Source organism: Epinephelus fuscoguttatus, linkage group LG10, assembly GCF_011397635.1.
Source record: "Epinephelus fuscoguttatus linkage group LG10, E.fuscoguttatus.final_Chr_v1".
Classification (NCBI taxonomy): domain Eukaryota; kingdom Metazoa; phylum Chordata; class Actinopteri; order Perciformes; family Serranidae; genus Epinephelus; species Epinephelus fuscoguttatus.
Genome location: NC_064761.1, coordinates 44410372 through 44437943, shown reverse-complemented (window position 1 = coordinate 44437943; position 27572 = coordinate 44410372). Strand labels below are relative to the sequence as shown.

At 44.1% G+C, this 27572-nt stretch overlaps 1 protein-coding gene and 1 pseudogene across 3 annotated transcripts in view; one reads left to right on the top strand and one right to left on the bottom strand.

The window, feature by feature from the left end:
- patj (PATJ crumbs cell polarity complex component) overlaps positions 1-27572 on the bottom strand; it is a 202933-nt gene that overhangs the window by 9692 nt on the left and 165669 nt on the right. For all 3 annotated transcript variants that reach the window (XM_049588236.1, XM_049588238.1, XM_049588237.1), the window contains 13 exons: positions 15001-15085; positions 13912-14004; positions 13560-13658; positions 11531-11596; positions 11121-11205; positions 8697-8803; positions 7684-7767; positions 5564-5757; positions 5118-5265; positions 4353-4439; positions 3027-3198; positions 2122-2159; positions 191-313 (listed from right to left, as the gene is read on the bottom strand). In XM_049588236.1, the coding sequence (XP_049444193.1) occupies positions 191-313; positions 2122-2159; positions 3027-3198; positions 4353-4439; positions 5118-5265; positions 5564-5757; positions 7684-7767; positions 8697-8803; positions 11121-11205; positions 11531-11596; positions 13560-13658; positions 13912-14004; positions 15001-15085 (1381 nt within the window). The remainder of the gene's footprint in view (positions 1-190; positions 314-2121; positions 2160-3026; positions 3199-4352; positions 4440-5117; positions 5266-5563; positions 5758-7683; positions 7768-8696; positions 8804-11120; positions 11206-11530; positions 11597-13559; positions 13659-13911; positions 14005-15000; positions 15086-27572) is intronic.
- Positions 23710-26342, top strand: LOC125895988 (E3 ubiquitin/ISG15 ligase TRIM25-like; annotated as a pseudogene).

Sequence of the window (27572 nt, the reverse complement as noted above, 5' to 3'; positions counted from 1 at the left end):
ACAGTGCCCACATCACTGCAGAAGCTGCACAAAAGTGCCGATCCATCTCATGCTCCATTCTACCCTCACTCGTGAACAAAACCCTGAGATACTTGAACTCCCTTGCGAGGCAGTAACTCTCCCCCAAAAACAAGAAAATATCTGTTTTATTAAAAATATCTGTACACGTGTAGACGGGACCTTAATCTACCTTGAGACGGTGCGTCTTGGCAGCGACTCCATTGGCCTGAATCATGGCGATGAAGATGGGGATGTCACCCAGTGGGCTGCCCTTCCCTCCAGCTATACTCACCCCAAGGGAGTCACTGACACCCTGAGGGGGGACAGAAGTTCATGGATGTCAATCAATTGTAAACTGACAGTGCTAGTCAGCAATTAGCATACAGCCCCGCCCATGAATATCCAGTGACACTATACAGAGGTGATAATTACTGTGGACAGGTGCATCCTTTCGACCTGCGTGAAGTGTAATTGAGGAAATATATTTTATAGGCTTTTATTTATTTATTTTTTTAGTATTAGGGGTGTGACAGGGACAGATACATCAAAGGCCTGGAAGGAGGTAACAGGTGCCAAATAACTCTGGGTCCTCTGTTGAAAGAACCATCCAATAAGTTAAATAAAAATGGTTCGATATGAAGTAGTATGAAGTAGTATGAAGTATGAAGTAAGTCTGCACGCCCGCAGCGGCCCGCAGCCATTAAACCACAGAAGAAGAAAGAGCCGTGTTTACGAGTAGAATTTAAGAAACAGGCTAAATGACATGTAGTAGGGAGTAGTCTCTTGTACAGTAGGTGGTGGAATGCACCTGGAAGGTGTTTGCGATCCGCCAATAAATTGAGAGAAGAAGAAGAAGAAGAGCCGCGTTTACAGAGAGTGTTCTTCGAGTAAGCGGTACGCAACGGGCATTGCTGAACACGTAACAGTTTTATCAGATGTATCTATAAGGACTTGGTTGTACTTTCAATGTCATGGCGGATAAAGAAGGAGCACCATCTAAAAGAAAAATAACAGAAGAACAGAAGAAGGCTAAACGGGACAGTGATAGGGCTTGAACCCAAACACGTGTAAACCTCGGTCGGACATTCACCAAGTGGAGAGAGCTGAGAGATTTGAAAGGTTTTAAAACTGATCCCGAGTTGGCCCTTTTCCTAATCCACAGGTATGTCATTTCTGTTTTTATTTAGAGAATATACCGCAACTTGTTAGACGTCGTTTCACTTCAATATATGACGACATGGACGTTATAAGCAAGCTAAATGTAACGTTAGCTGATGTGAACCGCTTTTGTCTAGTAACGTTACAACAAACGCCACAAAATTATCTGTGACTGTGACCATGAACACAAATATACAGCAGGCAGTTGTCCTCAGTTTATAAGAAATTCAGAGCTACACCAGAACATTTATGATTTTCCTCTCGCTCTCCAAAACAAATGCATGCGGTAATTGCCGGCTGCAGTCGAGATTTTACGAATGAAGCCGAATGCCGGCTGCAGTCGGAATTTTATGACACCAGGCTGTGGGTGTCATACCGCTTTGACCAAGGGGGCGCTATAATCAACGAAAACGTAAAGTTCCGCACAGCTGCTTTAACATCTCTGCGTTCTGACATCATCACTGACTTGGTCTTACTGATTGGTCAGTAACGAGGGTCTCACAGTCTCACCACTCAAATGGAAGATGCACCTGTGGAGTTCTCTCTCCTGATTGGATCGACAGGATGTCAGAAATGTAGACAACACATGTGATAAGTCGATTTAAATGACTCATTCATGTTCTTAAGAAACTTAATCTGAATCTTGAATCTGCTAAATGCCAACTAATTTATCTAAATGTGTTTTATGACTGATCTATTGTCATGTTGAACTCGTGTTTCAAAGACATCTGCGTACTGTAATTTGAAATCATGACAAGCAACATTTGTGTGCATTCCTTATTTAAACACGAGCAGTCAGAATCAGGTGTAGATTTTGTTAGTATCTATGAAAAAGATCGGAGCTACTAACATGTTGATGAATGCTGAAATACACGTAAATTTCCTTCTACCAATCGTTTTCCTCACGTTTCATAAATGAGACCTAGTGTGTGCTCTCTGCTACATAAATACGTTTACATTTACCCTCATGATCTCCACTGTACGGATGCCAGCATCGACACCTGCACACACACACACACACACACACACACACACACACAAAGAAAAAGAGAAAAAATAACATTTAACCAGCCAGAGATTAAAACTGAAGTGTGTCTATAAACATCACATCTTGTATCATATTACATTATATAATATTATGGTCTGTAATGCCATGAAAAAACATGCAACACTGACATTTTGGTAAAGCTGCACCTTAAAAAAGTTTTTTTCTGACCTCTTAAAACACACGGAAAACTTTGAAATCCTTTATTAGAAAATTAATTGATGAATTAATCCAATAATTAAACTTTTAAAACCAAATTAAAAGACCTTAAAGCAGTGGTTCCCAACTGATGGGTCACGGTCCAAAAGTGGGTCATGGGTTCATTCTGAAGGCACAGAGCTTTTATTTTGAAGGGCCGTTTCCTGCCATAGAGTGAGTGACTAGCTTGACAACATGGTCAAACGCAGGTATGATGCTGAATGTATTAAACTGTGTGGACCTTGAACTAATGACTGAGGAGGAATCTGGACCCTGTGGCTGCACCTGTTGGGAACTGCTGCTTTAAACAGTTACTGTTGAATAGCATGAGAGCGAGCCATAAATATAAACCTTCATGTGGCCTCAACTGACATGAAAATTCAATCTGGTATACTTTTATTTTAACCCTTTAACACTATTAACTATTTAGAAAACCCATTAGAAACCCATAATAATCCATTAACTGACCTCACCTCTGGACTCAACCCTTTAACGCCTACAGCGCTGCCACCACTAAGCTTTTTTTTAAACAGTTAAAGAAACTCTTAAATCCAAACAGGAAGTGCAGAACTCTTAATATACGACAGCTCCTGATGAGCTCAAACATGCAGGAAGTTGACTCAACCTGTGCTGTTAGAGGAGGAAGTGATGTCACTGCTGGACTTGGTGTTGTTGTTGTTGAGGGGCGCGGGGCTGGTGGAGGTCGGGAGGTCTGAGGTCACGACGTCACATGATGTTGAGGTGTGTTTGAGGGGCGGAGCCACAACACCTGAGCTGTTCCCGCTCACATGACTCATCTGACAAAGACAGAGACACGTTCTGTTAATTTGTTGATGTCGTCTGTTTACAAATAAACAGCTTGTTTTTTTTGTCATTTTCTGCGTCACAGTATCTGATTATAAAAACATTTGTGCGCACAAGTTCTTGTTGACTCTGGCATGTTTACAGTGGGAATCACCAGAGGCTCCACGATACAATATTACTGCGACTTTTAACGTGTTGCGATAAAATATATAGCATTATATATTGTGATTTATTACCTGATGTCAGCTGCAAATTATGTTCCTAAAGGAAAACTTTAGGGAAGCCGGCTGATGGCGTCACCTGACACTCAGCTGGTCAAATTACAGGCGGCTGGTTTTAAAGCACGTATTCTGTTTCTGTTTCAACAGCCAATCAGCTAATGACTGCAGACGGTGTGTTGGCGCTGGTTATTTATATTATTGTGGCGTATTGATTATGAATACAGTCCATCTGATGCTGGTTTTGTTTCATCACTGTAGCCAGTATCTCACTATCACTATCCTCATTCAGATTTTAAGAAGCTACAAATTATATTCAGCCACAAAATAAGTCTGAAAAGCTGCAAATCAGAACGAAGCACAGAGAGTTGTTGACTAGAGATGATACGCCGTCTCATGGCGGTCACTTCCTGTCAGCGTTACAGATCAGAAGCACAGAGAGTTGTTGACTAGAGATGATACGCCGTCTCATGGCGGTCACTTCCTGTCAACGTTACAGATCAGAAGCACAGAGAGTTGTTGACTAGAGATGATACGCCGTCTCATGGCGGTCACTTCCTGTCAGCGTTACAGATCAGAAGCACAGAGAGTCGTTGACTAGAGATGATACGCCGTCTCATGGCGGTCACTTCCTGTCAGCGTTACAGATCAGAAGCACAGAGAGTCGTTGACTAGAGATGATACGCCGTCTCATGGTGGTCACTTCCTGTCAGCGTTACAGATCAGAAGCACGGACAGTCGTTGACTAGAGATGATACGCCGTCTCATGGCGGTCACTTCCTGTCAATCAGCAGTCTGAACTGGACTTAAAACTGAATCTGAACCCTCAAACAGCTCCATAAAGAAGTGAGGACCAAACGACATGGTCGTACGCTCAAGGTTTAAAATCAAACTGGTTCTCACAAAGACACACACACACACACACACACCTGGCTTCCTTGTGAGTTGCGTCTGGATGAGATCCAGGATGCAGGTTTGAGTCGTCCGAGTTCCAACAGGACTGGACCCCGAGCACACTGCAGGACACACACACACATTACAGAGCTTACACACTTGCTTTAGTTTCAGGTTTGTGTACAAACACACGGTAAAGACCACGAAGAGGTTCAGTTTATCAGATTGTATTCCAGATGCACCGATTTATCGGCTGCACATCGTTATCTGCTGATACTCTCCTTCCACCGGCCTGTCAGCAAATCTCCCAACCCAGGGGGGGCACTCCTCCAGTTTCCAGCAGAGAACTATGACCTCAGATTTGGAGGTGCTGACTCTCATGCTGACCGCTTCACACTCGGCTGCAAACTGCCCCAGGTCATGCTGGAGGTCACAGTGTGATGAAGCCAACAGAACCACATCATCTGCGAAAAGCAGAGATGCAATTCCCTAAACTGTAGCAGCGACCCGGTACCCTGTACTCCCGCAGTACCCCAAACAAGACCACCGAAGGACGCGGTCATGAGCGTTCTTCATGTCTACACAGCACGATGGACAAATTAAAGAGCCGGTCAACTGTTCTCTAAAACAGCTCAGTTATTTTTTATAACGAGATTTTTTTTTTGTTTCTATGGCAAAAAGGGGGAATAAATAACAACAAAAACAAAATAAACAACAACAGTGACAAAACATCTGTATCAGCCCAGAATTGAACAACTGCTCTGCCCCCCTAGAATGTGCTGTAAAGGTGTGTGTTTTACCTTCAGTATGGCGGCAACGGTTTCCTGGGAGGCGTGTCTCGTGTCTTCTCCGTTGACAGACAGGATCTGATCTCCCTGCATCAGACGACCGTCCAGCTCAGCGGCGCCCCCTCTGACCACCTCAGAGATAAATACACCACTGCCACTCCTAACACACACACACACACACACACACACACACACACACACACACAGAGTAAGTGTTGACATCAACACATAAAGCACAAAGATTAAAAGTACTCGTTATGCAAATTGACCCATTTTGTACAAAATCCGCTCACAAATTGTTGCGGAGTCAAAGTATAAAGAAACAAAAGGATGGAGGTACTGAAGTCATTCAAAACTGCACCAAAGTACAGAACTTGTGTAAATGTACAAGTGAATGATTTTAACAAACAACACATGGTATTGTGAAGATGTGTGCGAGTGTGTGTTTTAAGGCGGACCTCTTCCCGACGATGCTGAGTCCCAGCCCTCTGCCGCTCCTCTTCTGCAGTTCCACCTTAAAGACGTCCAGGTTCTCTTCGTCTCTGTACTGAGCCTCGTCCCTCAGCACCATCAGACGAACCTTCGCCGGCGTCTGACGCAGGGCAGCGATGGCTTCCTCGTGTGACGCCCCGCGGAGGTCCACTCCGTTCACCTGGAGAGTGGAAATACTCCGTTACAAGCCATTACATGCACACAGGATTGGTGAAAACCTCAAGAGTCTGTGACATAATGTCTCACAGGACTTTGTGGAAACATTTCTGAGGAAGAAAAAAATCTCTCAAAAACTGTAGAGTTTCAGTCCTCTGGGCTCAAACCACTGATTAATGTTTTATAATTATTGATGCATTTATGTGTTGATCAGTTTCATGTTGCAGCTGGTAAAGGTGGAGCTCATTTTAATGACTGTAGTTTCATCTATAACAATATATAATTTATTATTGATTATATTTTGTATCAAATAATCTGAATCTGTGAAGAACCTGAAACTGTGTGATAAATGCAAACTGTGATAAATGCAGTGCAGTAAAAAGTACAACAATAAAATGGAAATACTCAAAGTACAACGAACTTAAAATTGTAATAAAGTGCAGTACTTGAGTAAGTCAGTGTTTGTCCAGCAGAGGGAGACATTGATCAGTCTGTGATTTAATCGACTGATTTTAAAGCAGAAACTCATCGTTTTACCATCATCTATCAAAATACTGCAGTATGAGTATCATCAGTACTGTTAGTGCTAACATTAATATTAGTAGGTTAATGAGCAACAGTCTTTGTACCTGTAGTGTCCAGATTTACTGCTGACCATCAACTGAATATTAAAACAGCAGTGAACAGTCGTACTGAGGAACAGAGCAGTTTAACTGCAGTGCTGTTGTGCAATTAAGATTATAGACTCCTCTACTGTTAGTGAACAGTGTCATGTTTGTTGGTGGGCGGGGCTTAGCTGGAGGCAAAACAGTTCTCCACAGACGTTAGCTAGCGCTAGCTAACAAGTTGTGTTGTCTTGTTTTAGACGATGGAGGAAGATGATGTGAGTGGTGCGTTCAGAAACACTCATTGTGAGTGTGGGAGCGCACTCTGACACAAACTGGAGCGTTGATAAATTGGGAGCGCTGTCTGAATATAGCGTTGGGTTATCCAGAGCAGCGCACTGTCAGAGTGGCAGAGCGCACTCTGGACACTCTGTCTGTGGAGACGGAGCAGCAGAGCGCCGAGTGGAGTGAATGTGTGATTAACTTAACCGTTGGTTCATTCATGTAGAAATATAACGCTGCGTTTCTTCCACCAACAGGGCTCTCATTTTAGTGTAGAGCGTCAGACTGAATTTACCAACGCACCATGTCAGGTCACTCACTCTCTGGGACCGCCAGTGTTACTTGAATAAGTAAACACTGACCAACGGGACCAGACTGGCCGACCCGTATGCTCTCACTCAGTGGATGGATGATGTCACAGGAAGCCAATCTTACAAAGGAGGACCACACTTGTTTGTTTTGCTATGGAAGCTAACGTTAGCTAATGTGCTAAAAAGTTAGCGTTGCAGAGAAATCCAATCTTCCTCTTAATCCCTCCCCAGTTTCTGATGAGGTGGACATGATAACCCTTAATACACATAACCTTATTCATCCCTACAACAGGAAATACTTTTTCCCTAACCTGATATGAAGTGTGCGCTGCACATGTGAGCATTTTTGATGATGGCCTCCGTCCAGTCCTTTGGTCTTATCACATTTAACCATAGTTGTCTTTGTTTTTGTTGACGGGCAGTGGCGGCTGGTTTTGAGCCATGACTCCTTCGATTCTGGCTCCCAATAACACAACAAGACTACAAGAGTCACCAAGCCAAATTCCTTGTATGTGAAAACCTACTTGGCAATAAAACCGATTCTGATTCTGATTTTAAGACTCCTATGTAGCTCACAGCTAATACTGTGATGCCATCGTGACGTTGACCCTGAAAGGGTCTATAGTATTAGTAACAGTATCAGCAGTAACAGTTCACAGTAATAATGGAGGTACAGAACAGATGACTCAGGAGTATTCACAGTACTACCATCAGTACTGCAGGACAGCGTACCTCAAGTATCTGGTCTCCGGCCCACAGGCGTCCGTCTCTGGCTGCAGCTCCTTCTTCATAAACCTCATGGATCACGATGGCGTCCTGATGAGGAGACACAGAGACACAGACAGAAATCTATAAAGTCTTACTCTGGTGATGTTTGATACTCGTCTTCTAATGTTCAGACTCGACCCAACACTACATGGATCTTCTAACTTGTACTGTGTATCTCCAGCTTGATCTCTCTTCTTCTGTTGTTGTTTAAAACACATCAGTGAGCCACACTATGACACTGGGTGACGCTGAGTCACATGTTCCTTCATTGTTACTGTTATTTCCAGCTAAGAAACTGAAGTCCATCCTCTGTCATGATGACCTGAAGACTGTAACCACCACATTAATCTCCTCAAGCCTCGACTGCTGCAGCTCTGTGTACCTGGGTGTCGACCGGTCGTCTTTGTCTCGCCTGCAGCTGATGCAGAACGCTGCAGCCAGACTCCTCACTGCATTACACCAGTGCTAGCATCCCTGCAGTGGCTTCCTGTCAAACCCAGGATTGATTTTAAAGTGCTTTCATTTGTTTTTAAAGCCACACATGGGCTGCCCCCCACACTGGTGAACTCCTCTACTCCAACTCTCGACCTCTAAGGTCTCCAGATCAACGTCTTCAACCTGTCCCACGATCGAGGCTGATGTTGCAGAGTTTTCAATCAGCTGAAGACTCTCAGTAAAAAGTGCGTGACAGTCGTCGAGTTGTCTTGAAATAAAGGCGCAAATCAATTTCTTGGCATCTTGTTCATTTAGAAATGGTGGCACCTTAGCGATGTTTCTGAGGAGGATAAATTATGTTTCGGTCACTTTGTAAATGTGGGACATGATGCTTAGATCTGAATCAAGGATCACACCAAGACCTGTCACCTCAGGTTTAATCCAGGGGGTTAAATTCATCAGATTATTAAGCAGCACAAATCAATGACAGTAAATACCACCGTGTGTGTGTGTGTGTGTGTGTGTGTGTGTGTGTGTGTTACCAGCTGTGTGTCTCTTCCTCCCACTATACTGAGTCCGAGTCCCGATCGACCTTTACAGATCTCCAGCAGCATCTCCTGACCAGGAACCACCGCACAGCATGATGGGTCTGAGGAGGAGGAGGAGGAGGAGGAGGAAGGTTAGTGTCCTCCCTAACTTCACATTATATTTTCTCCTGTTCACTGCAGAGGCACACTTTCTCAACCTGTATGTACGGAGGGATATGTATGATTTTATATTTTAGATGGAGACCAGTGAGATGTCTGTCACCACTGAGGTCTGGACTTGAACTCTGACCTCCAGCGGCTCGTTTTCTTAGTTGTTTCTGTGAATGAAAGTGACATCATTATAAGTTCCCCCGTGGATATTGTGATGTGTCACTGCTTTGAAACCACGAAATTAAAGACATCGAGACCGAATCTATCTGGATCTCTGAGTGAAGCATCTTCAAACATGTCTGTGTCGATCAGAGGTCGTTAACGTGCAGCTCAGGCTTTGACACAAAAAATGATATGGAAATGAATGAGACTTATTTTTCAGTATTTTTTTTCCATTTATCAGTGTTGTAGAGGTAAAGTGATTCTGACATCATCCAATTGCAAAAACATGGAGCCTATACTGAATGAAGCTAGGCTAGCTAGGGATTTCAAAGTCAAACTAGAGCTACTGCCCCACGGTTGTATGACTCCGCCCACCAGTCCACCCTGTGGTTGTATGACTCCGCCCACCAGTCCACCCTGTGGTTGTATGACTCTGCCCACCAGTCCACCCTGTGGTCATATGACTCCGCCCACCAGTCCACCCCGTGGTCGTATGACTCCGCCCACCAGTCCACCCTGTGGTTTTATGACTCCGCCCACCAGTCCACCCTGTGGTTGTATGACTCCGCCCACCAGTCCACCCTGTGGTTGTATGACTCCGCCCACCAGTCCACCCTGTGGTTGTATGACTCCGCCCACCAGTCCACCCTGTGGTTGTATGACTCCGCCCACCAGTCCACCCCGTGGTTGTATGACTCCACCTACCAGTCCACCCTGTGGTTGTATGACTCCGCCCACCAGTCCACCCTGTGGTTGTATGACTCCGCCCACCAGTCCACCCTGTGGTTGTATGACTCCGCCCACCAGTCCAGTGTCTCTGACAGTCTCCATCCATGTCAGTGAAAACATGGATGCTTCACACACAGAAGATCTATACAATCAGCACAGTTTCAAGATTAGAGTCACCAATTCAGTATCTGACCAAATGTCTCCCCTTCTGTTCCTGAGATATGACGTTACAACATGATGAGGTCACAGTCAAGCTGACCTTTGACCTTTTGACCTTCATTATTTTATCCTGTTAGACATTTGTGTCAAGTTTGGTCAGAATTAGTGAATGAATTCTTCAGTTATCAGTTAGTCAGTCGGTTTGTCGGTTGGTAGGTAAGTGGATAGGTCAGTAGGTTGGTAGTTAGGTCTGTAAGTAGGTAGGTGGGTAGATACTGACCTACCCACCTACCTATCAACCGACCTGCCTATCTTCTTTTCTACCTACCTATCTACCTACCTACCGATGGAATGACTGACCAACCTACATACATACTTACTGACCTGTCTACCTACCTACCTACCGGCCAGTCTACTTACCTGCCAACCAACTGATCTACATACCTACCTACCAACTTACCGATCTACCAACTTACCTATCAACGACCTACCTACTCTCCTTCCTACCTACCTACCTACAGGCGGATCTATTTACCTACTTACCAACCTAACTACCTACCAACAGAATGACCGACCGACCTACCTACATACCTACTGACCTATCCACTTACCTACCAATCCACCTACCTTCCTACATACCTACCAACTGACCTACCTACCTAGTGATGACCGATCTCCATACATACCCACCTACCTACAGACGGATCTACTTAGCTACTTACCAACCTACCAACAAGTAGGTAGGTTGGTAAGTAGGTAAGTAGATCGGTCAGTAGTTAGGTAGATAGGTAGGTAAGTATGTAGGTAAGTAGGTGGATACATACGACCTACCTAGTGATGACCTACCTACCTAGCGACGACCTACCTACTGACCTACCTACCTACAGCCGGATCTATTTACCTATTTACCAACCTACCTACCTACCTACGGAATGACCGACCAACCTACCTACTGACCTAAATACCTATCTACCCATCGACCTAAATACCTACCTACCGACTGATAACTTGATAACTCGTAGACTGACGTTACTTCACTGTTAGAGTCGATCAGAAAAATCCTTTTCAGTTCATCTGCAGATATGAACAGAGTATATGCGTTGGTTTCCATGGCAACCAGCACGCCAGATTTCCCCCAGCTGAGCTTCCTGTCTCAGCAGTCGACCTCTGATGTTTTACCTCAGTAACAGTTCAAATACTCTGTGTGTGAGCACGTACCTCTGTTGGCGGTCTGTAGGTCGGGGCTGATCAGAGGAGGAGATGCTGCCGTCTGTTTACTGGAGCTGCTGGAGGACATGCAGGACTGGACACACACACACACACACAAATCAGATTTAAGTTATTGATCAGCTCAGTGAAGCAGCAGACGGATCAGTGTCAGCAGTGAACAGACCGACACACACTGACACTGAAGAAAGAAAAAGAAAACCACTGAAACATTAAATGTTTTTATTCCTGAAGAGAAACGATCACATTGATGTGAGACGTGAAAAATCAGGTACAAACACAGCCGCTTTGGTGACAGGCGGGATCAGGTGAACGCATCACGGTGGGGGTTATAATCTGACTGTGTCATTGTCTCTCACATTACTTGTCTGATGATCTAAATTCAGTTTTTCTGTTGTTACCTGCTGCTCCAGAGACGCCTTCGGAGCCTGAAGCTCATTTTCTGGAGACTCTGCAACCTTCAGCCTCTGCAGGACACACACACACACACTATTACCAGCTGAGAACACAGGACAGATTTTTCCTGACGATTCATCTAATTATTTCATTATCAAATTTAATTTTCTGCAGAGAACAAACAGAGAAAATGACTCAAACACAACAAACTTCTGGGAAATAATGAAGTTCTTCAGTAAAGTTAGTTAAAGGGAAACTTCGGTATTTTGCAATCTTGACTCCTGACAACCAGACACTGACAATGTACGTCCCTCTAACAGTGTTTGTTTTTGTCACTGACAGGCTCAGATCGATATTCTGAGTGTCTGACAACATTATAGAAGGATCCCTACAGAGATAGAGCTCTTTGTTAAAGAGTAAAATCCTTTTAGTTTAAGCAGAAACAGCCCCGAAATCACCATCACCAAACCCACCAGACTCCAGGGCTCAGTTATTCAGATGTAACTTGATCTGATTTCAGATATCTGATTGGATCCGTCCCTTTTCAACCCTTTATCTGGGGCCAGCAGGCTGAGCAAAGCACCCCGGACATCCCTCCCCCCGAGGTGTTCCCAGGCCAGATGAGATATATAATCCCTCCAGTGTGTTCTGGGTCTGCCCCGGGGCCTCCTACCAGTGGGACATGCCCAGAACACCTCTAACTGGAGGTGCCCCGAAGGATCCTGATCAGATGCTGAACCACCTGAACACAAAGGAGCAGCGGCTCTACTCCGAGCTCCCTCCAGATGTCTGACTCCTCCCCCTATCTCAAAGGCTGAGCCCAGACACCCTACAGAGGAAACTCATTTCAGACGCTTGTATCTGTGACCAGGAAATCGAATGCTCCGCCTTCCGGCTCAGCTCCCTCTTCACCACGACAGTCCTGAGCAGCACCTGCATCACTGCAGGATTCACACCAAACTGCCAGTCATCTGACTAGGGGTGTGCCATGTCATCTCTTTCACAATAATACCAATATTATATTTTATGTGATATTAAAAATTCATATTGTGACACTTGGGATATTTCAACTTTGACATATTGACCTCATACTGTTACCAACGGCAACAACAAGCATGGCTGAGACGGAATTTATACACCTGCATCAAATCATCGCCGTACCCTACGCCGTAGGCTGACGTGCACCTCCCCAGAAATGCAACTCCACAGTGTCACGGTGACGCAGACCTCCTGTCTGTCTCTGTGAGCTGAAGCCATTTCCCTCAGTGGAAACAAAGCTTTGATTTACTTTAATTTCACAGATAAGAAACAATAAATTGTGAAGACAGTAAAGCCTCCACACACTGTGTGTGATTTATCCTGGCTGAAATATGAGCAGAGGAAATCTCTGTTAGCTGCTAGGCTAATTTATACAATGTAAAATGCCATAGGCTTGTGCTAATAACGTTAGCATGTTGTATTTGTGGGGAAAATGTGTCCAGATAAAGACAAGTGTTTGTCTGTGAATGCTGCGAGTTATAGTGAAGCTGATTTGTGTTTGACACTGTCTCTATTAAGCCATGTTTACTGTGTGTTTAGTGTGTGTTTCCTGTGTTTAATGTGTGCTTAATGTGTGTTTAATGTGTGTTTTGAATCAACTATTCTTTATAGCACTTCACAGAAAGCTCTGCTGCTGACTTGTGTTTTGGAGGTGTAACTGCAGAGTGACACAGACACACCACCGCACAGGTATAAATGCTCACAATGGTGTAGGCTACGGCGCAGGGTCTAAACTCCTTCGCTTTGGGCAGCAACTCTCTCCCGGCTATCTCCAGCACAGTTTGGCATTGCATGGCGCGTCTACACTGATAATGGAAACACAAATCAGCGCGGCATGGTGTGACTCGGTGCGGCCAAGAGTGACAGTGGAAAAAGGGTATGACTGTTTGTGAATACGGCCCCTGGCACAGAGCGAACCCCCCGCCCCCGCCCAGTGGGCACAGAGGTCTGAATACTCGCTCCCACAGTGTGTGACTGTGTGACTGAGACCTGTACCTTCTTGGAGGCGTCGCTCTCCCTCAGACTCTTGGTGGCGCTGTTACTGTTGCTGCTTCTGTTCCTGTTGTTCTGCTCAGCTTCATCGCTTGTCTCGTCCTGTTCGGACCACAGATCACACATCAATTTACACTTTAAAATCCCCAAAAAAATCAACACAGATGGACACATGGAAACACTGATTTATCCCTCTGTAGCTTCACCTGTACAACAAACAACAGTCTGTGGTGGAACAAGTTCAGATCTGAACTCTGGTGAGTTTTGGGGGAACAAATTAGGTCATCAAAATCAGCAGGATCCATCTAAATATTCACATTAGGAACTGATTATATCTGAGCTGCCGTAGACTGACCGGTGCATCTGATGACGGGTGAAGTGTCAGGTTGTTGGGGGGGCGGGGTCCATCTGTGGGAGCAGAGACACTGAGAGAAGCTGGACAGACAGACTGACAGAGGAGAAGAAGAAGAGAATATCCACAGGTCAGTCTCTGATCCAGACATTTAATTTCACTGTCATGTTTTCTTTTTACTGTCATCATAGGTCCTGGTTCTCTGCAGTGACAGTGAACGTCTCCTGACTGAGTGTGTTTGGTTTGGGGCTGATAAATAATCTCTCACACCAACAGGTAGAAACTGCTTCAAAAGAAGAGACAAAAGATCGACTGGAGACTACAGACTGAGATTTTAAGTTTCTGTTTGTGTCCAGACTCAACAAACGTGATACTTGATTACTAAACAGAGCCAGGTGAGCTGGTTCCCTCTGCCCACTCCCACTCCAAATGAATATATATTTTTAAAGTCATTACTAAAAGTGTGTGTCATATAAAAACTAAAGTGATGGTCAAAGTTGTCACAGTGAAATTTAAGGTGTGCTGATGGATTCACGTCATCAACTCATGCATTGAGTAACATTACAAGTTAACGTTCCACCTTAAAAGTTGCCGGCAGTCGGCCCAGTGAATGAAGTGATTTTTTTCTCTTTCATTTTATAGTTGTAGTTTACTGATGTATGAACAGAGGTTACATAAAACCAGAGTGAGCGTCCTCTACTGACCAATCAGACTGCAGGGTTTCTAGCTCCACCTTTTAGTACCAGATCTGTGTGCTAGGTACCCCAACAGAGGGGGGACCAAACATGGGGACGCTAAGGAACGCTTCTGTTGGCACCATCCACAACTTTACACTGTGGAGACAGGAACAACTCCAAACTGAACTGAACTGAACTGAACTGCTCGGTAGAAACGAGGCTTTAAGTGCTATATCGTAGGCAAATGGACCTGCACTAATTTAAGACACGAGGAAATGAGATTCTGGCAGCAGGTCAGTCTGCACATTAATGTTTTGTGTTTATTTATGTTCTCTGGTGTCACAAAGAGACAAACGTATGTGGACGAGGGTCTGTGTCAAAATGTGTTAAAGTGTGTCAAAGTGTATGTCGTTACCTCGGGGCTGACAGGGCTGAGGACAGGGGGAGGAGGGGGAGACGAGAAGGGGGGGACGGCCAACTGGTTTATAGCATCCTCATTTCTACAGGCAGAGACAGAGAGACAGACAGAGAGACAGACAGAGAGACAGACAGAGGGAGAGACATCAGTTCAGTTTTGGCTGCAACACAAAAACAGAGAGGAAACCACAAAAACACATTTCGTCTTCAGTGAGGAACTGATGGAGTTTATTATTAATGCAGAGCTTCACCACCTGAGCCCACACACACACACACACACACACACACACACACAGAACACATGTCCGCTCAGTGTTTCATTATGGTCAGAGTCCTGTGAGAGCAGATCATCAGTCACAGAGCAGCAGCAGCTCTGCAGCACAGACTCACTGCAGCAGCAGCAGAGCTTCAAACACACAGATTCACCTGTGGTGCTACCTGATTCACTCTCACGTCCACTCCTCTTCTCTCTGGAGGTTGAGGCTTTTTTAAAGTCGAGTAATGTAAAATCTGAGATTCACATCTAAACATAGGACACACATTAGAAAACACTTGTTGAAAACATGAAGAGACACTTGGGAAACCTACAGGACTGAACTGTGTCACCATCCTGTGTCCTGGATTTTTTTAAGGGGGGTGGGGGGCTTAAAGCCTGTTCAATGATGCAGTGGAGCAACCCTTAGCATAAGCCCCACCCCTACATTACATAAAAACTAGAGCCGTTGAGTTTTGTTGTTTGAAACCATCTGTCACCAGCTAACTTCAACCAATCAGATCAAGTGGAGCCAGGTGGTAAATCAAACTCTCGATGAAGCCAGTCAGTGGAAGAGTGAAAACATTTCTTCTGTGATGTCACCTAATGGTTTGTGGACTCCTGTTTTGAAGCCTCGAGTTTCACATCTGGCAATCGCCATCTTGGATTTTTGGAGCCAGACGTGGAGCCATATTTGGACGAGAGGGTAAGGCTAACTGTATCGCTAACTGCTAGCTTGGTTAGCATGGTGCGTTTACAGCAATGGTTTCTGTTATACCCAGTTCAGACCAAAGATTCATGATGAGACAAGTTGAAACAAACAACTACTGCCAACATGTTGTTCTGTTATGTTGTAAAAAGCTGCTGGTTGACAGGAAGTGACCACCATGAGACGGCGTATCATCTCTAGTCAACAGAAGCCTTCCTGTCTGTATTCATTTTTTCTAATTGAGAAAAGGAAATGATCCTTTAAGAGGGTTTTATTATTCATGACACGTGTAAAGTAAGAATCAGTGTAAAATACACATGTGTTTCAGTTTTTTGGAGTCAAACTATGAAATGGACTTAGAGCTGAGTTAAAACTGTGTTGCTCTCTGTTCAGTTTCAGAAAAGCCTTAAAATGTATAATAATTGAGGATTATAATTTAGGGTAAATTGTATTTATTTGTTATTTATTTATTTTCTTCCTCTGGTATTTGCTGATATTCTGGGTAATCCTCTGGGGCTTCAGCCTACTCCTTTTTGGTTTTTGACGGTGAAAAAATTTGTGTGAAATTATTTTTGTTTCTCAAGATGCATGTAACCAAAACAAAAATTATTCATTCATTCAAAAAGACAAACCGTTTGGGAGCAAATTTAAGGAGAGATGGAAAAAACCTTGGGACACTCATTCTGTTGTGAGGCGTCCCTGATGTGTCCTGTTCGTCCTCTGTGTCTCACACCTGCTGGGTCAGACCATGACTCGGCTGATGTCACACAGTCTGACCTTTTTATCTGCTGAGTGATTTGATCAGTCAGAGTTCCTGTAGCCGGAGCAGCGATGTGACGAGACAAAGACTTCACTAAATGCTATCACTGTAATCTAAACACTGAGCCGTCACACAGCAGCTCAGCTGAGGGAGAAATTATATTTATCAAGTTGGCATCACAACAACAACAACAAGACGCCTGCTGGGTAACGGAGCAGAAAACCAACAACGCTCCCCTGAAGTGAGCCGACGGACATGAAGGAGGAGGCGGTGAGGGGGACGATACCTGCAGTCTGGCACAGAGGACATCTGCTACATGAGGACATATGGTACGAATCCACCACGGGGACACTTCAAACCGCCGCAGAGGAGCCGAGTGAAGCTGGCTCGTTTGATTCAAGGCTCTAAATGGAGCCATCTGTGGAGCTCCAGGACGGAGATCAGAGAGGACGGAGATGAAGGTTTTGTCTCAGAGTCTCATTCTGTTTTCTTATTGAGACTCCATCATTAGTGCTGCTGGACTTCACAGATATCAGCTGTCAGTCAAACAGCGAGGGCGGGACTCAGATTTATCCGATGCTGTTTGAGTTTCTGCAGCTCTTTCCTTTCTCCAGCTGAACATCGTATCGAACAACCGTCTACTACAAACATTTTTTAAATAATGTGCATGAAAACTACAGCCTGGGAAGGACTGTTTTCAGACTGACAGTGTCTTGAAAGATTTCAGTGGTGCCTTGGAAACTTGAACCTGATATGCAGTTTGATATTTTAAGTTTTTCATAATAAATGCACGATCCAGAAATATTTATTAGGGTTTAAACTGTGCATGTATTTTCAGGGAATCCATCAAACATTTAAAGTCAACAACTGTTTCTATTTTCTGTCTAATTTTAAATCACATACAGTTCTTTCCTGGGAACTTCTTATTTTTAGAAAATAAGAGGCAATAATAATAATAACAATAATAATAATAATAATAACTCTTTACTTCAGCAGCAGAAACAGTCTGGTGTTACTTTAAAGGTTTTTATGTGACATATTTAGAGAAATTTCATCATCACCCAAATAAAGAGTGTAAAACAGTCTATACTAATGTCACATACACCGATCAGCCAAATCATTAAAACCACTGGCAGAGCAATGTGCCATGCCTCACTGAAAAACTGGTCAGGCGTGGCCCGAAGAACGTGACAGAGAGCTCAACGCATCGACCTGGCCTCCAAATTCCCCAGATCCCAATCTGATTGAGTACTCGTGGGACGAGCTCATACCCCAGAGGTACCCCTGATCCACTGTGGGGCCTTTTTGGATTGGACTTGGCTCTGACATGTCAAGGCATGGACACGGGACCTCTTGCCGTGTGCTTTGGAGTCTGGCACTGGGGCGTTGGCGGTGGATCCTTTGAGACCTGTGAGCTGTGAGGTGTGAGGTGGGGTACTGGCATGTATCTGGAGACCAGGTGGATACCTTGCGCTCTTTGTCATTCTGAGCATTGTTTGTGGAGAGACATGGTGCATGTTCTGCTGAGGTACTGCCATCGAGGAGTGTTACTGGTCCGCAGCGTGTTTGGATGAGTAAAGTGCTTTCAGTAGCGTCCACATGAATGCCAGGACCAAAGGTTTCCCAGCAGAGCATGGCATTGTAACGAGATGGTCAGTACTGTTCATGTCATCTGTCAGTGTTTTTCATGATTTGGCTGATTGGTGTAGAGCCTGGTGATACCTGCACTGTGTTTGAGTTTTGGCTGACAGTGAGTTTTAGGATATTATTTTCAATGTTTCTGCATTTTCCATAATAAGATTAAAGAGTACCGTTTGCATCCCACGCCACTGACATTTTACTGTCCTCCAGTCACAGACACTTTCTGGACTGTTTCATTTCATCTCGTATGAAGCAGCTGACTTCATTCATGGTTCTGATGATGTCACTTGTGATTAACAGCCCCGGAAGTAGTTGGTAACCAGCTTTGTAGTAGCGGTTATCCAGACGGCCGATGTGACGGGTTAGTCAGACCAGATAACGAGAAGATATCCTGGGTAAGTTGAACTGGCTTCAGGCCTCTGCTCCGGAGCAGGTCAGCTGTTCAGCATCAGTTACCATGGTGATTTATCCCAGTAAAAAGAGAACCAGCTTCGTAGTACTGAAAACCCAGAGTTAACCCTGAAGTTACCTCGCTAACTCCAAACCCTGCTTTGTAGTCCAGTCCAGGCCTCTGGACTGGACTACAAAGCTCTGCTGATGTTACTTTGTGATTTATGTAGTTATAACTGCCTACATTATAGATCGTCTGTGATCGAGTGATTGGTTTCTGTCAATAAGCTGTCATCTGTCTGCGGCTCGGCCGTTGTGACGTATTTTCTGCTGCTCAGAGGATTGTGGGTCAGAACAGACAGGAAAGCTCTGATTACTGCATGTTGGGACAAACTGAATCTTTTCGGGCAAACTAAACAGTGTGGTAGTACAGGTATGACAACACAGTGACGTTTCTCTGAAGGCTCTGTGTTAGCTGGCAGCAGACAGGAAGTGATGCTGTTAGGAGGCATTCAGGGTCACCGAATACTAAAGGAAACGTCAGCACTTTAACCTGATGACAGACAGAGAAACGCTGACGCCTTCAGACCGAACATTTTAATTTCATTCATCGTCAGAGCAGCCCGAGAGCTTTAAAACTGTCGAGTGTTTTAATAAAAGAAGGAGGTGACGGTAGATGTGTTTCCCTCCTCATCACTCACAGATTGTTCTTCATCTGATCAGGACGGAAATTATGAACTGAACTCCATCAAAGAGACTCATTATCAGCTGTTCTCCATCGAAAGGCACCATGAGGTTTATTATTAGCTATTGTCCTGTTAAAGATCATATCTCAGTCTGATTAGACTGCCTGGATGAAAGCATCAATGATTGGCTGATGATTTCCTCGTCTTGACTTTATCTGTTATAAAACACACATTAAAGAGTCTGTTTGTAGAGAGAAGAGAGTTCACCAAGAGACGCAGACAAAAGCAGCTTATTCGCCGACTTTAAGTCTGGTCTGCTGAAAACATGTCAAAATAAAAGCCTCTTTACGTCCAACTGTTTTCTCAGCTGTCTTTCATCTCTGATAAATGCATTGAAATGAGAGGAGTGGGCTGAACTCGCTCTACAAAGAGAAATCACTTCACAGCTGAGACAGAAACAACATCAGCTGTTTGTTCAGACCAACAAACAACAACATGTGTTTACATTTACACCAGTGTTTCCTCTACAGATACATCAGACCTGAAGTTTGTTGGAGTGTCTGAAGGTTGTGGTGTTTTTCCTGTTAGACTCTTTTAAAGCCTAAAAAGCAGCAGAGGCAGAGATATTCAAAAACACTGGATCCTACGTTTCCCATGATGCAACTGGACAGTGTATTTTATTGAAGCCTCACTGCCTGTTTAATCAGCCACGCCTTCCAAACTCCACCCCTGCTTTCACAGACGGAGGAGGACGAACTGATGAGTAAAAAGACCTTCATGTGTAAAATCAGCGGACTGACCCTTTGATTAATGACTCAGACCGAACTACACCGTGACATCATGACATCTCTACATCTGCGCTCCAATCTCCACCCCGTCCTCCATCACCATCACTGACCCGTCCCCAACCACTGTTAATGTCTCCTTGGTGAAGGTGACGGCGACAGGAAACAGGATTTATGGGTCAATCTGTTACTTCCTGCTCTGGTCATGCGAGACAGACACTGTCAGCCAATCAAATCATGCACCTGAGCCGCTTAATGAGTTTAACATTCACATTCAGCTGAGAGACGTCGTTACCAAAACACCCTGATGAATTTTCTCGTCATCTTTCAGCAGCTCAGTCAGGAGGAAACGTTGGTATCATACGTAATGTTGAATCTGCACATTTCATATATATCTTATCACGTCTCTAATAGCCCCTTTACACCTTGTATTAACATGCGTTTTTAGTGATCAGATTTTGTGACCACATACATTTACACCTGGTATTAATATCTGGTATCCACATCCAGATCCATTTACCATCCGATCACGCTCCGTCCCACTGACATCACATCCTCCTCTTCTTCTTCTGCAAACATTTCCAGCAGCAGACTACAACGTCACATCCTGTGTGCCACAATAACAACAACAACAACAACAAGATGTTAGCCGCCCGTGAAGTCGTGTTGTTGTATTGACTTCTTGTTTTTCGAAGCAGGGGAAGAAACCGTCTTCAACAAGTGGAATACCGACAAAAGCAGAGGAGACAGATGTGTTTAGCCACCGCTTTTGCTTTAGCTGTGCTCTGTTGTCGTCTTCTTCCTTCTTCCTGTGTCCAGCTGGCGCCCCTCGCTTACTCACCCACAGAGTTGTTGCATGTGGATTGGAGACGCATCTGCATTTACACTGTGGTCACGATGTGGTCACAATGCGTCCCTGACCACCTTCAGAGGTGGTTTAGCAGATCGGATAACAATCCATGCTCAATGCATTTCGAGTGTATTTACACCTGTACTTTCACATGGTCAAGAGCAATCCCATTCCAATCTGATCACAAAAACGCATGATAATGCCAGGTGTAAAGGAGGTGTTACTGATGCAGTAAAATAACTGGCCTACTGTCCTTGTCCCAGTATACAAGCACGGGAGGGGAATCCATTTATTGAGCCAAGTATGTGCGACTCCTCTACGATAGGTGGAGATATGCCCCCTTTCAGCTTGTTAGTATTGGACCTTTTTCCTGTTGACCTATTACGTCACAGACCAAACAATGGACAAACAAGTTAGCTATGGTTAGCTAGCAGCTAACTGCTACCATGGTGGACAACTTTACAGCTCTGTACAATTGTACATAGGGATTTTAAAAGTCTGACACAATAACATCATTTTCTCTGACATCATGGAAACGCACTGAGTGTCACGGAGCAGCTCCAGACTTTATGACATCACAAGTTTCAGACTTCCCCCTCTGGTTTCTGGCTTAGAGAGAGAGTAGTTCATGTTCCTCGGCCATGGAAATGACATATTGGATTGACTAATTAATTTAGGTGGTGCTCTCCTTCAAGCTCCTTTCACACTGCCTGTTTAAAGTTGGAATATCACGCTGTTACGTTGCTTCACTGTTCTTTGTCAAAGGTACAATTACGGAACAGTTCCCAAACAATGTTGGTAAAAAGGAACCATGGAAGGGACGCGGGTAACGTTTTAATGGTGTGTGTGGAGATTTTAAAAGCAGCTGTTAGCAGTTAGCAGCTAACTCAAACGATGAGGTGCAGGAGCTCCTTACCCTCCGAGCAGAGGAGATCAGCCTCCACATAACAGGGACGCTAAATGATTGTTACTGACATGTGATGTCATTGTTACTGTTTATAAAGTGCTGCTGACACATGTGTTATCAATCAATCAATCAATTTTATTCATGAAGCCCAATATCACAAATTTCACTTCTTCGGCACAAGAGTTAGCTTAGCTTAGCTCATTGTGCAGGTATGCTAACTTGATGTTTTCTGGTTTTATGTTAAGGCTCTCAACTGTGTTCATCTCATCATGTTATTGAGAATGTGCTTTAAAAGAGGCTTTGTTGTGCACATGTAATGTTTCTTCTAAACTGATCGTATATTCATCCTCGCTAGCTGTGTCGTTTTTTTATGAAAAGTAATTGTATGTCTGTAGCTTCATGTTAGATGTGGAATAGTGTCATATATTCAACATATATTCCTTCGCTCGTCGAGTCTGTGCTGTTCTTGTTTTTTAAACCAAACAGCTGGAGGGCCGCCGGGCGTTCAGGACCAAATCTTGTCGACAAATATGAGTGATGTTTTCAGATTAAATATGTTTAGATGCCGTCATCGCTCTGGTCCCATCTGCAGGTTTGTGACCCGGCATGCTGTCATATACAGCTAGCATGTGCTGCTGACTTCCAGGAACTACTGAGAGGCTCCATGATCCGCCACTGCTGTTTAAAAAACAACCACAACAAAAAAAAAAGTCCATTGGAGTGAACGGTGACCCTGACTGTTCTACAGCTCTGGGTGGGACAAAGCAGAACAAAGCCTTCATGTGGCCATGACGGTACGCTGGTGAACGTGGGTGCTTGGCCTTCTCTGCGGGTGCTTGGGGCCTGAAGCACCCAGGGAAGCGGCGCCTATGGTGACAACAATCCCTGATGTGCCTGCAGAGCCTCATTCAGCTCATCATGTTGGAAAAGTTTGAGCAGCAGCAGAGTTGAACCCGGAGCAGATCGTGGAGGACTTCAATGTTCCCGCTTCACAGGTTTCCATTGTTCCTGTGTGCTCAGGCAGAACCTCCCCTGGTCTGAGGCCATCTTTGATTTGGCCAACCCATTTGTAGTTCTCTACGCTGTCAGCCATTTTGTCTTTGTGTCTTTGTCACTAGTGAGGATATATTGTGTGTTTTGTTTTGCTGGCTTTTCTGTGAATGATTACCTCTGGAATCAAACCTTGTGTTTAATGTTAAACACAAGTGAATGAATCCACCAACTACTGTGTCAAGAACTCCAAAATCCTTCTACCTTTACTATTGATGTGCTCATTGTGCTTATAGTTATCACTGAATTATTAACAGAGACTGATGGAATTAACTCTGTCATTTTCCCTTTTCCAGAATGGAGCCTCACAACTTGATTTCATGTCAATTAAATTATATTTTTAAAATAATTAATCATCATTTTTAATAGTCATTAATTATTTCTGACACACATTTTGATATTTTGAACCCTGAGTTCCAACAACTCCATTAACTTTACTGTAAAATGTGAAAAGTCTGAAGAACATTAAATGTCTAACTGTTGTGAGCTGAGTGTCACAGTTCTGGCTGCACCTTGTAAATGACAGATAACACACCCTGCCTCTTTGTGGAATGCAGTTAAGCCTGAAAAGCCTTCACTGTCCTCCCTCCCCCTGAAGCCAGCTCCACCCTGTCAACACATTTGTTTTTGATCAGACAGAATCAAACTATGTGACAGTCGTCGTCTCAGAGAGGTGAAATGGCGCAGCGAGGAGTTGAGCTGGACCGAGAAACCTTCTCTTGTTCCATCTGTCTGGATCTACTGAAGGATCCGGGGACTCTTCCCTGTGGACACAGCTACTGCATCAACTGTATTCAAAGCTTCTGGGATGGAGAGGATGAGAAGAGAATCTACAGCTGCCCTCAGTGTAGGCAGAGCTTCACACCGAGGCCTGTCCTGATGAAAAGCACCATGTTAGCAGATTTAGTGGAGAAACTGAAGAAGACTGGACTCCAAGCTGCTCCTGCTGATCACTGCTATGCTGGAGCTGAAGATGTGGCCTGTGATGTCTGCACTGGGAGGAAACGGAAAGCCTTCAAGTCCTGTCTGCAGTGTGTGGCCTCTTACTGTGAGAAACACCTCCAGCCTCATCGTGACTCGGCTCCATTACAGAAACACAAGCTGGTGGAGCCCTCCAAGAAGCTGCAGGAGAACATCTGCTCGTCATGATGAGGTGATGAAGATGTTCTGCCGCACTGATCAGCAGTGTATCTGTTATCTCTGCTCTGTGGATGAACATAAAGGCCACGACACAGTGTCAGCTGCAGCAGAAAGGACTGAGAGGCAGAGAGAGCTGGAGGAGTCGACAAAACATCCAGCAGAGAATCCAGGACACAGAGAAAGATGTGAAGCTGCTCCAACAGGAGGTGGAGGCTATCAGTCGCTCTGCTGATAAAGCAGTGGAGCACAGTGAGAAGATCTTCACTGAGCTGATCCGTCTCATGGAGAAAAGACGCTCTGATGTGAAGCAGCAGCTCAGATGGCAGCAGGAAACTGAAGTGAGTCGAGTCAAAGAGCTTCAGGAGAAGCTGGAGCAGGAGATCACTGAGCTGAAGAGGAAAGACGCTGAGCTGGAGCAGCTCTCACACACAGAGGATCACACCCAGTTTCTACACAACTACCCCTCACTGTCAGCACTCAGTGAAGCCACACACTCATCCAGCATCAACATCCATCCTCGCCGCTACTTTGAGGACGTGACAGCGGCTGTGTCAGGAGTCAGAGATAAACTACAGGACGCTCTGAGGGACACATGGACAAACGTCTCACTGACAGTGACTGAAGTGGATGTTTTACTGCCACAACCAGAGCCCAAGACCAGAGCTGAGTTCTTCAGATATTCACGTCACATCACACTGGATCCAAACACAGCACACACACTGCTGTTATTATCTGAGGGGAACAGGAAAGTGACAGTAATGAGTGAACAACAGTCTTATTCTAAACACCCAGACAGATTCACTGTATGGCCTCAGGTCCTGAGTAGAGAGAGTCTGACTGGACGTTGTTACTGGGAGGTGGAGTGGAGAGGGATAGGAGTTTCTGTAGCAGTCACATACAAGAATATCAGCAGAGCAGGGGGGGGTGAATGTAGATTTGGATTCAATAACAAATCTTGGTCGTTAGATTGTGACAAAAGCAGTTATTACTTTTATCACAACAAAGTCAAAACTCCCGTCTCAGGTCCTCGGTCCTCCAGAGTAGGAGTGTACCTGGATCACAGTGCAGGTATTCTGTCCTTCTACAGCGTCTCTGAAACCATGACTCTCCTCCACAGAGTCCAGACCACATTCACTCAGCCTCTCTATGCTGGACTTTGGCTTTATCTTGGAACCACTGCAGAGTTGTGTGAACTGAAACAGTCAGAAGTCATTTAAGGGTTAAACTCTGTCTTTAGTCTCCATGTTTGTTGCTGACAGCTGATTGTTGTGGCGTTTCTTCACTGCACTGAGATCAGCTGTCAGTCAAACATTGTGGGCGGGACTTTGACATCTTCTCCTGAGTTGTTGTGTAAATGTTTGAGTTTCTTCAGGTGCACTCTAAAATATGATTCATGGGGTCAGTGGGTAACGCTTCAAATACACAAGTTTGTCAGCAGAAACAAATGAAGTTTGTTTCATTAACGTGTTTTAGTCAGCTGACAACTTATTTTAACAAGTTCAAAAACGGGTTTGACATTTTTGAGTAGGATGGAATTAAAATAAATCAGAACATCTTCAATAAAATTGTTTGACCACTAAATATCATTGCTACGCTATTTTTTAAAATTAATTTTATTACCTACATTTTTCTGCATCGTATTTACTTTAATTTTACCTTTTTTTATATGTATATTACATTTACCCTGTGTGGTTTTCATGTCATATTTCGTATGTTTTCTGTCTTTGTCTCAATATCACATGTTGTAAGTGCTGATTTCTCATTTGTCAAATAATATAATAAATAAGGTAAAGGCAGACATATTAATAACTGCAGCAACAAATGATGATTTAAGAAGTATTTTTATTTTATCTTCAGTTTTAAAGGAAAATTTGATATTCAACTGATGACTTTAACAATAATTTAATTACATTTTTGAGCTTGACAGTTTTTTTTTTTTACCCTCAATTTAAAATCAATAAATGCACAAGGGGGGAAACTGAACTGAGGCTTCATTTGAAAGCAGGAAACAAAGTTCAAAGTGCTGCTGGTCGTCCTGGAATCAGCGCTCCCTCCTCTTCCTGCTCTCACACAACTAAATACATTGTTATACGAATGTTTTGATTTATTTTAATCACATTTATGAGTTATTGGCTTTATCTGTATTTTCTGTGGCTAATAAAAAACTTCCTGGGAATTTTTTCATTGATGTATTGCTTTTTTTTTGCTTTTGCTTTTGCGATGTTTTATTTTATCCCAGAGTCTTAAGTTTAGTAAATCTCTTTTTGTTGTTTTGTAGAATAGGATTTGTGCTGCAGTATTACACTGTAGTATTTGTCCTGTTTAATAAGTTGTTTGCCGTCTGAAGCTGTGAATAAATGCAGCTTTGTTTCAGGCTGATTAGTGAAATTGAAATGCAGTTTTCAGCACGTCCTTTACTAACTTTTGCGGTGTTTGATCTTGCGGTGATGTAGCCATTTTTCTGCCATGGTTCGCGTCCTGTAGGCGATATTTTTGTGGGCGTGTTACACCAAAACCTGTTTCCCCCCGGCAATATTTTTGCAAGCACACCGTTGTTGTGGCACCGCCCAGAATGATTGTGATTGGTTGAAAGAAATAAAAAAAGCCGGGGCATGTTTTTTCTCCAATCTTAAAGTGAGAGTCGGCCCAGCCAGACCTTTCTTTTCTTGAGAAAAGTCTGGTGAGCGAGACAAGGTTCCTCTTTAATCAGATTATTAAACCAGAGTCTGAATTACAGGGGAGCTGTGGGGGGGTCGTTTAGCTCCCCCAGCAGAGACCTGAGCTCTGCTGGAAGCAACAACATTTAATTAACATTTCTAATGATGAATGATGATGATGATGATGTTGAATGTGTGTGTGTAACATGACTGCTGTGGACGTGTGCACGATGTTTGTTATGTATCGTGTGTAATTACTGTGTGTGTATTCTGTGTCTGATCGGCTGCGTTCTACCTCCTGACAGCTCGTTCAGCTCAGCGTCAGAGCCCGGCGTCCCCTCTGTCCACCGGCAGGTACGGAGACATTTTAACATGCAGTGACTAATTACATTTACAGAAACAGGCCCACATTCTCATCAAGTGTGAGACTGATTTTTAAATTTGCTGAAGCTCCCATTTGCTGGAAAAAATGTTGCCATTGTTTGTTTCTGCAAACCATGCAACATTATATTCATGGACCGCGGAACGCATCTGAACAAGGGGGGGCCATAATTTCAAGTCACGCGGAGGGGGTGGGGGGGCATATGCATTGAAACAGACAATATTACTGACGTTGCGGAGCACTTTTTTTATTCAGGCCAACAGGCCAAGCCTATTTATACATAAAGGCACAGATGAGGCCACAGTGGAAGCTGGAGTCATTTGATCATTTTGTTTTTTCTGTTTACTTGAAGAAAATCAG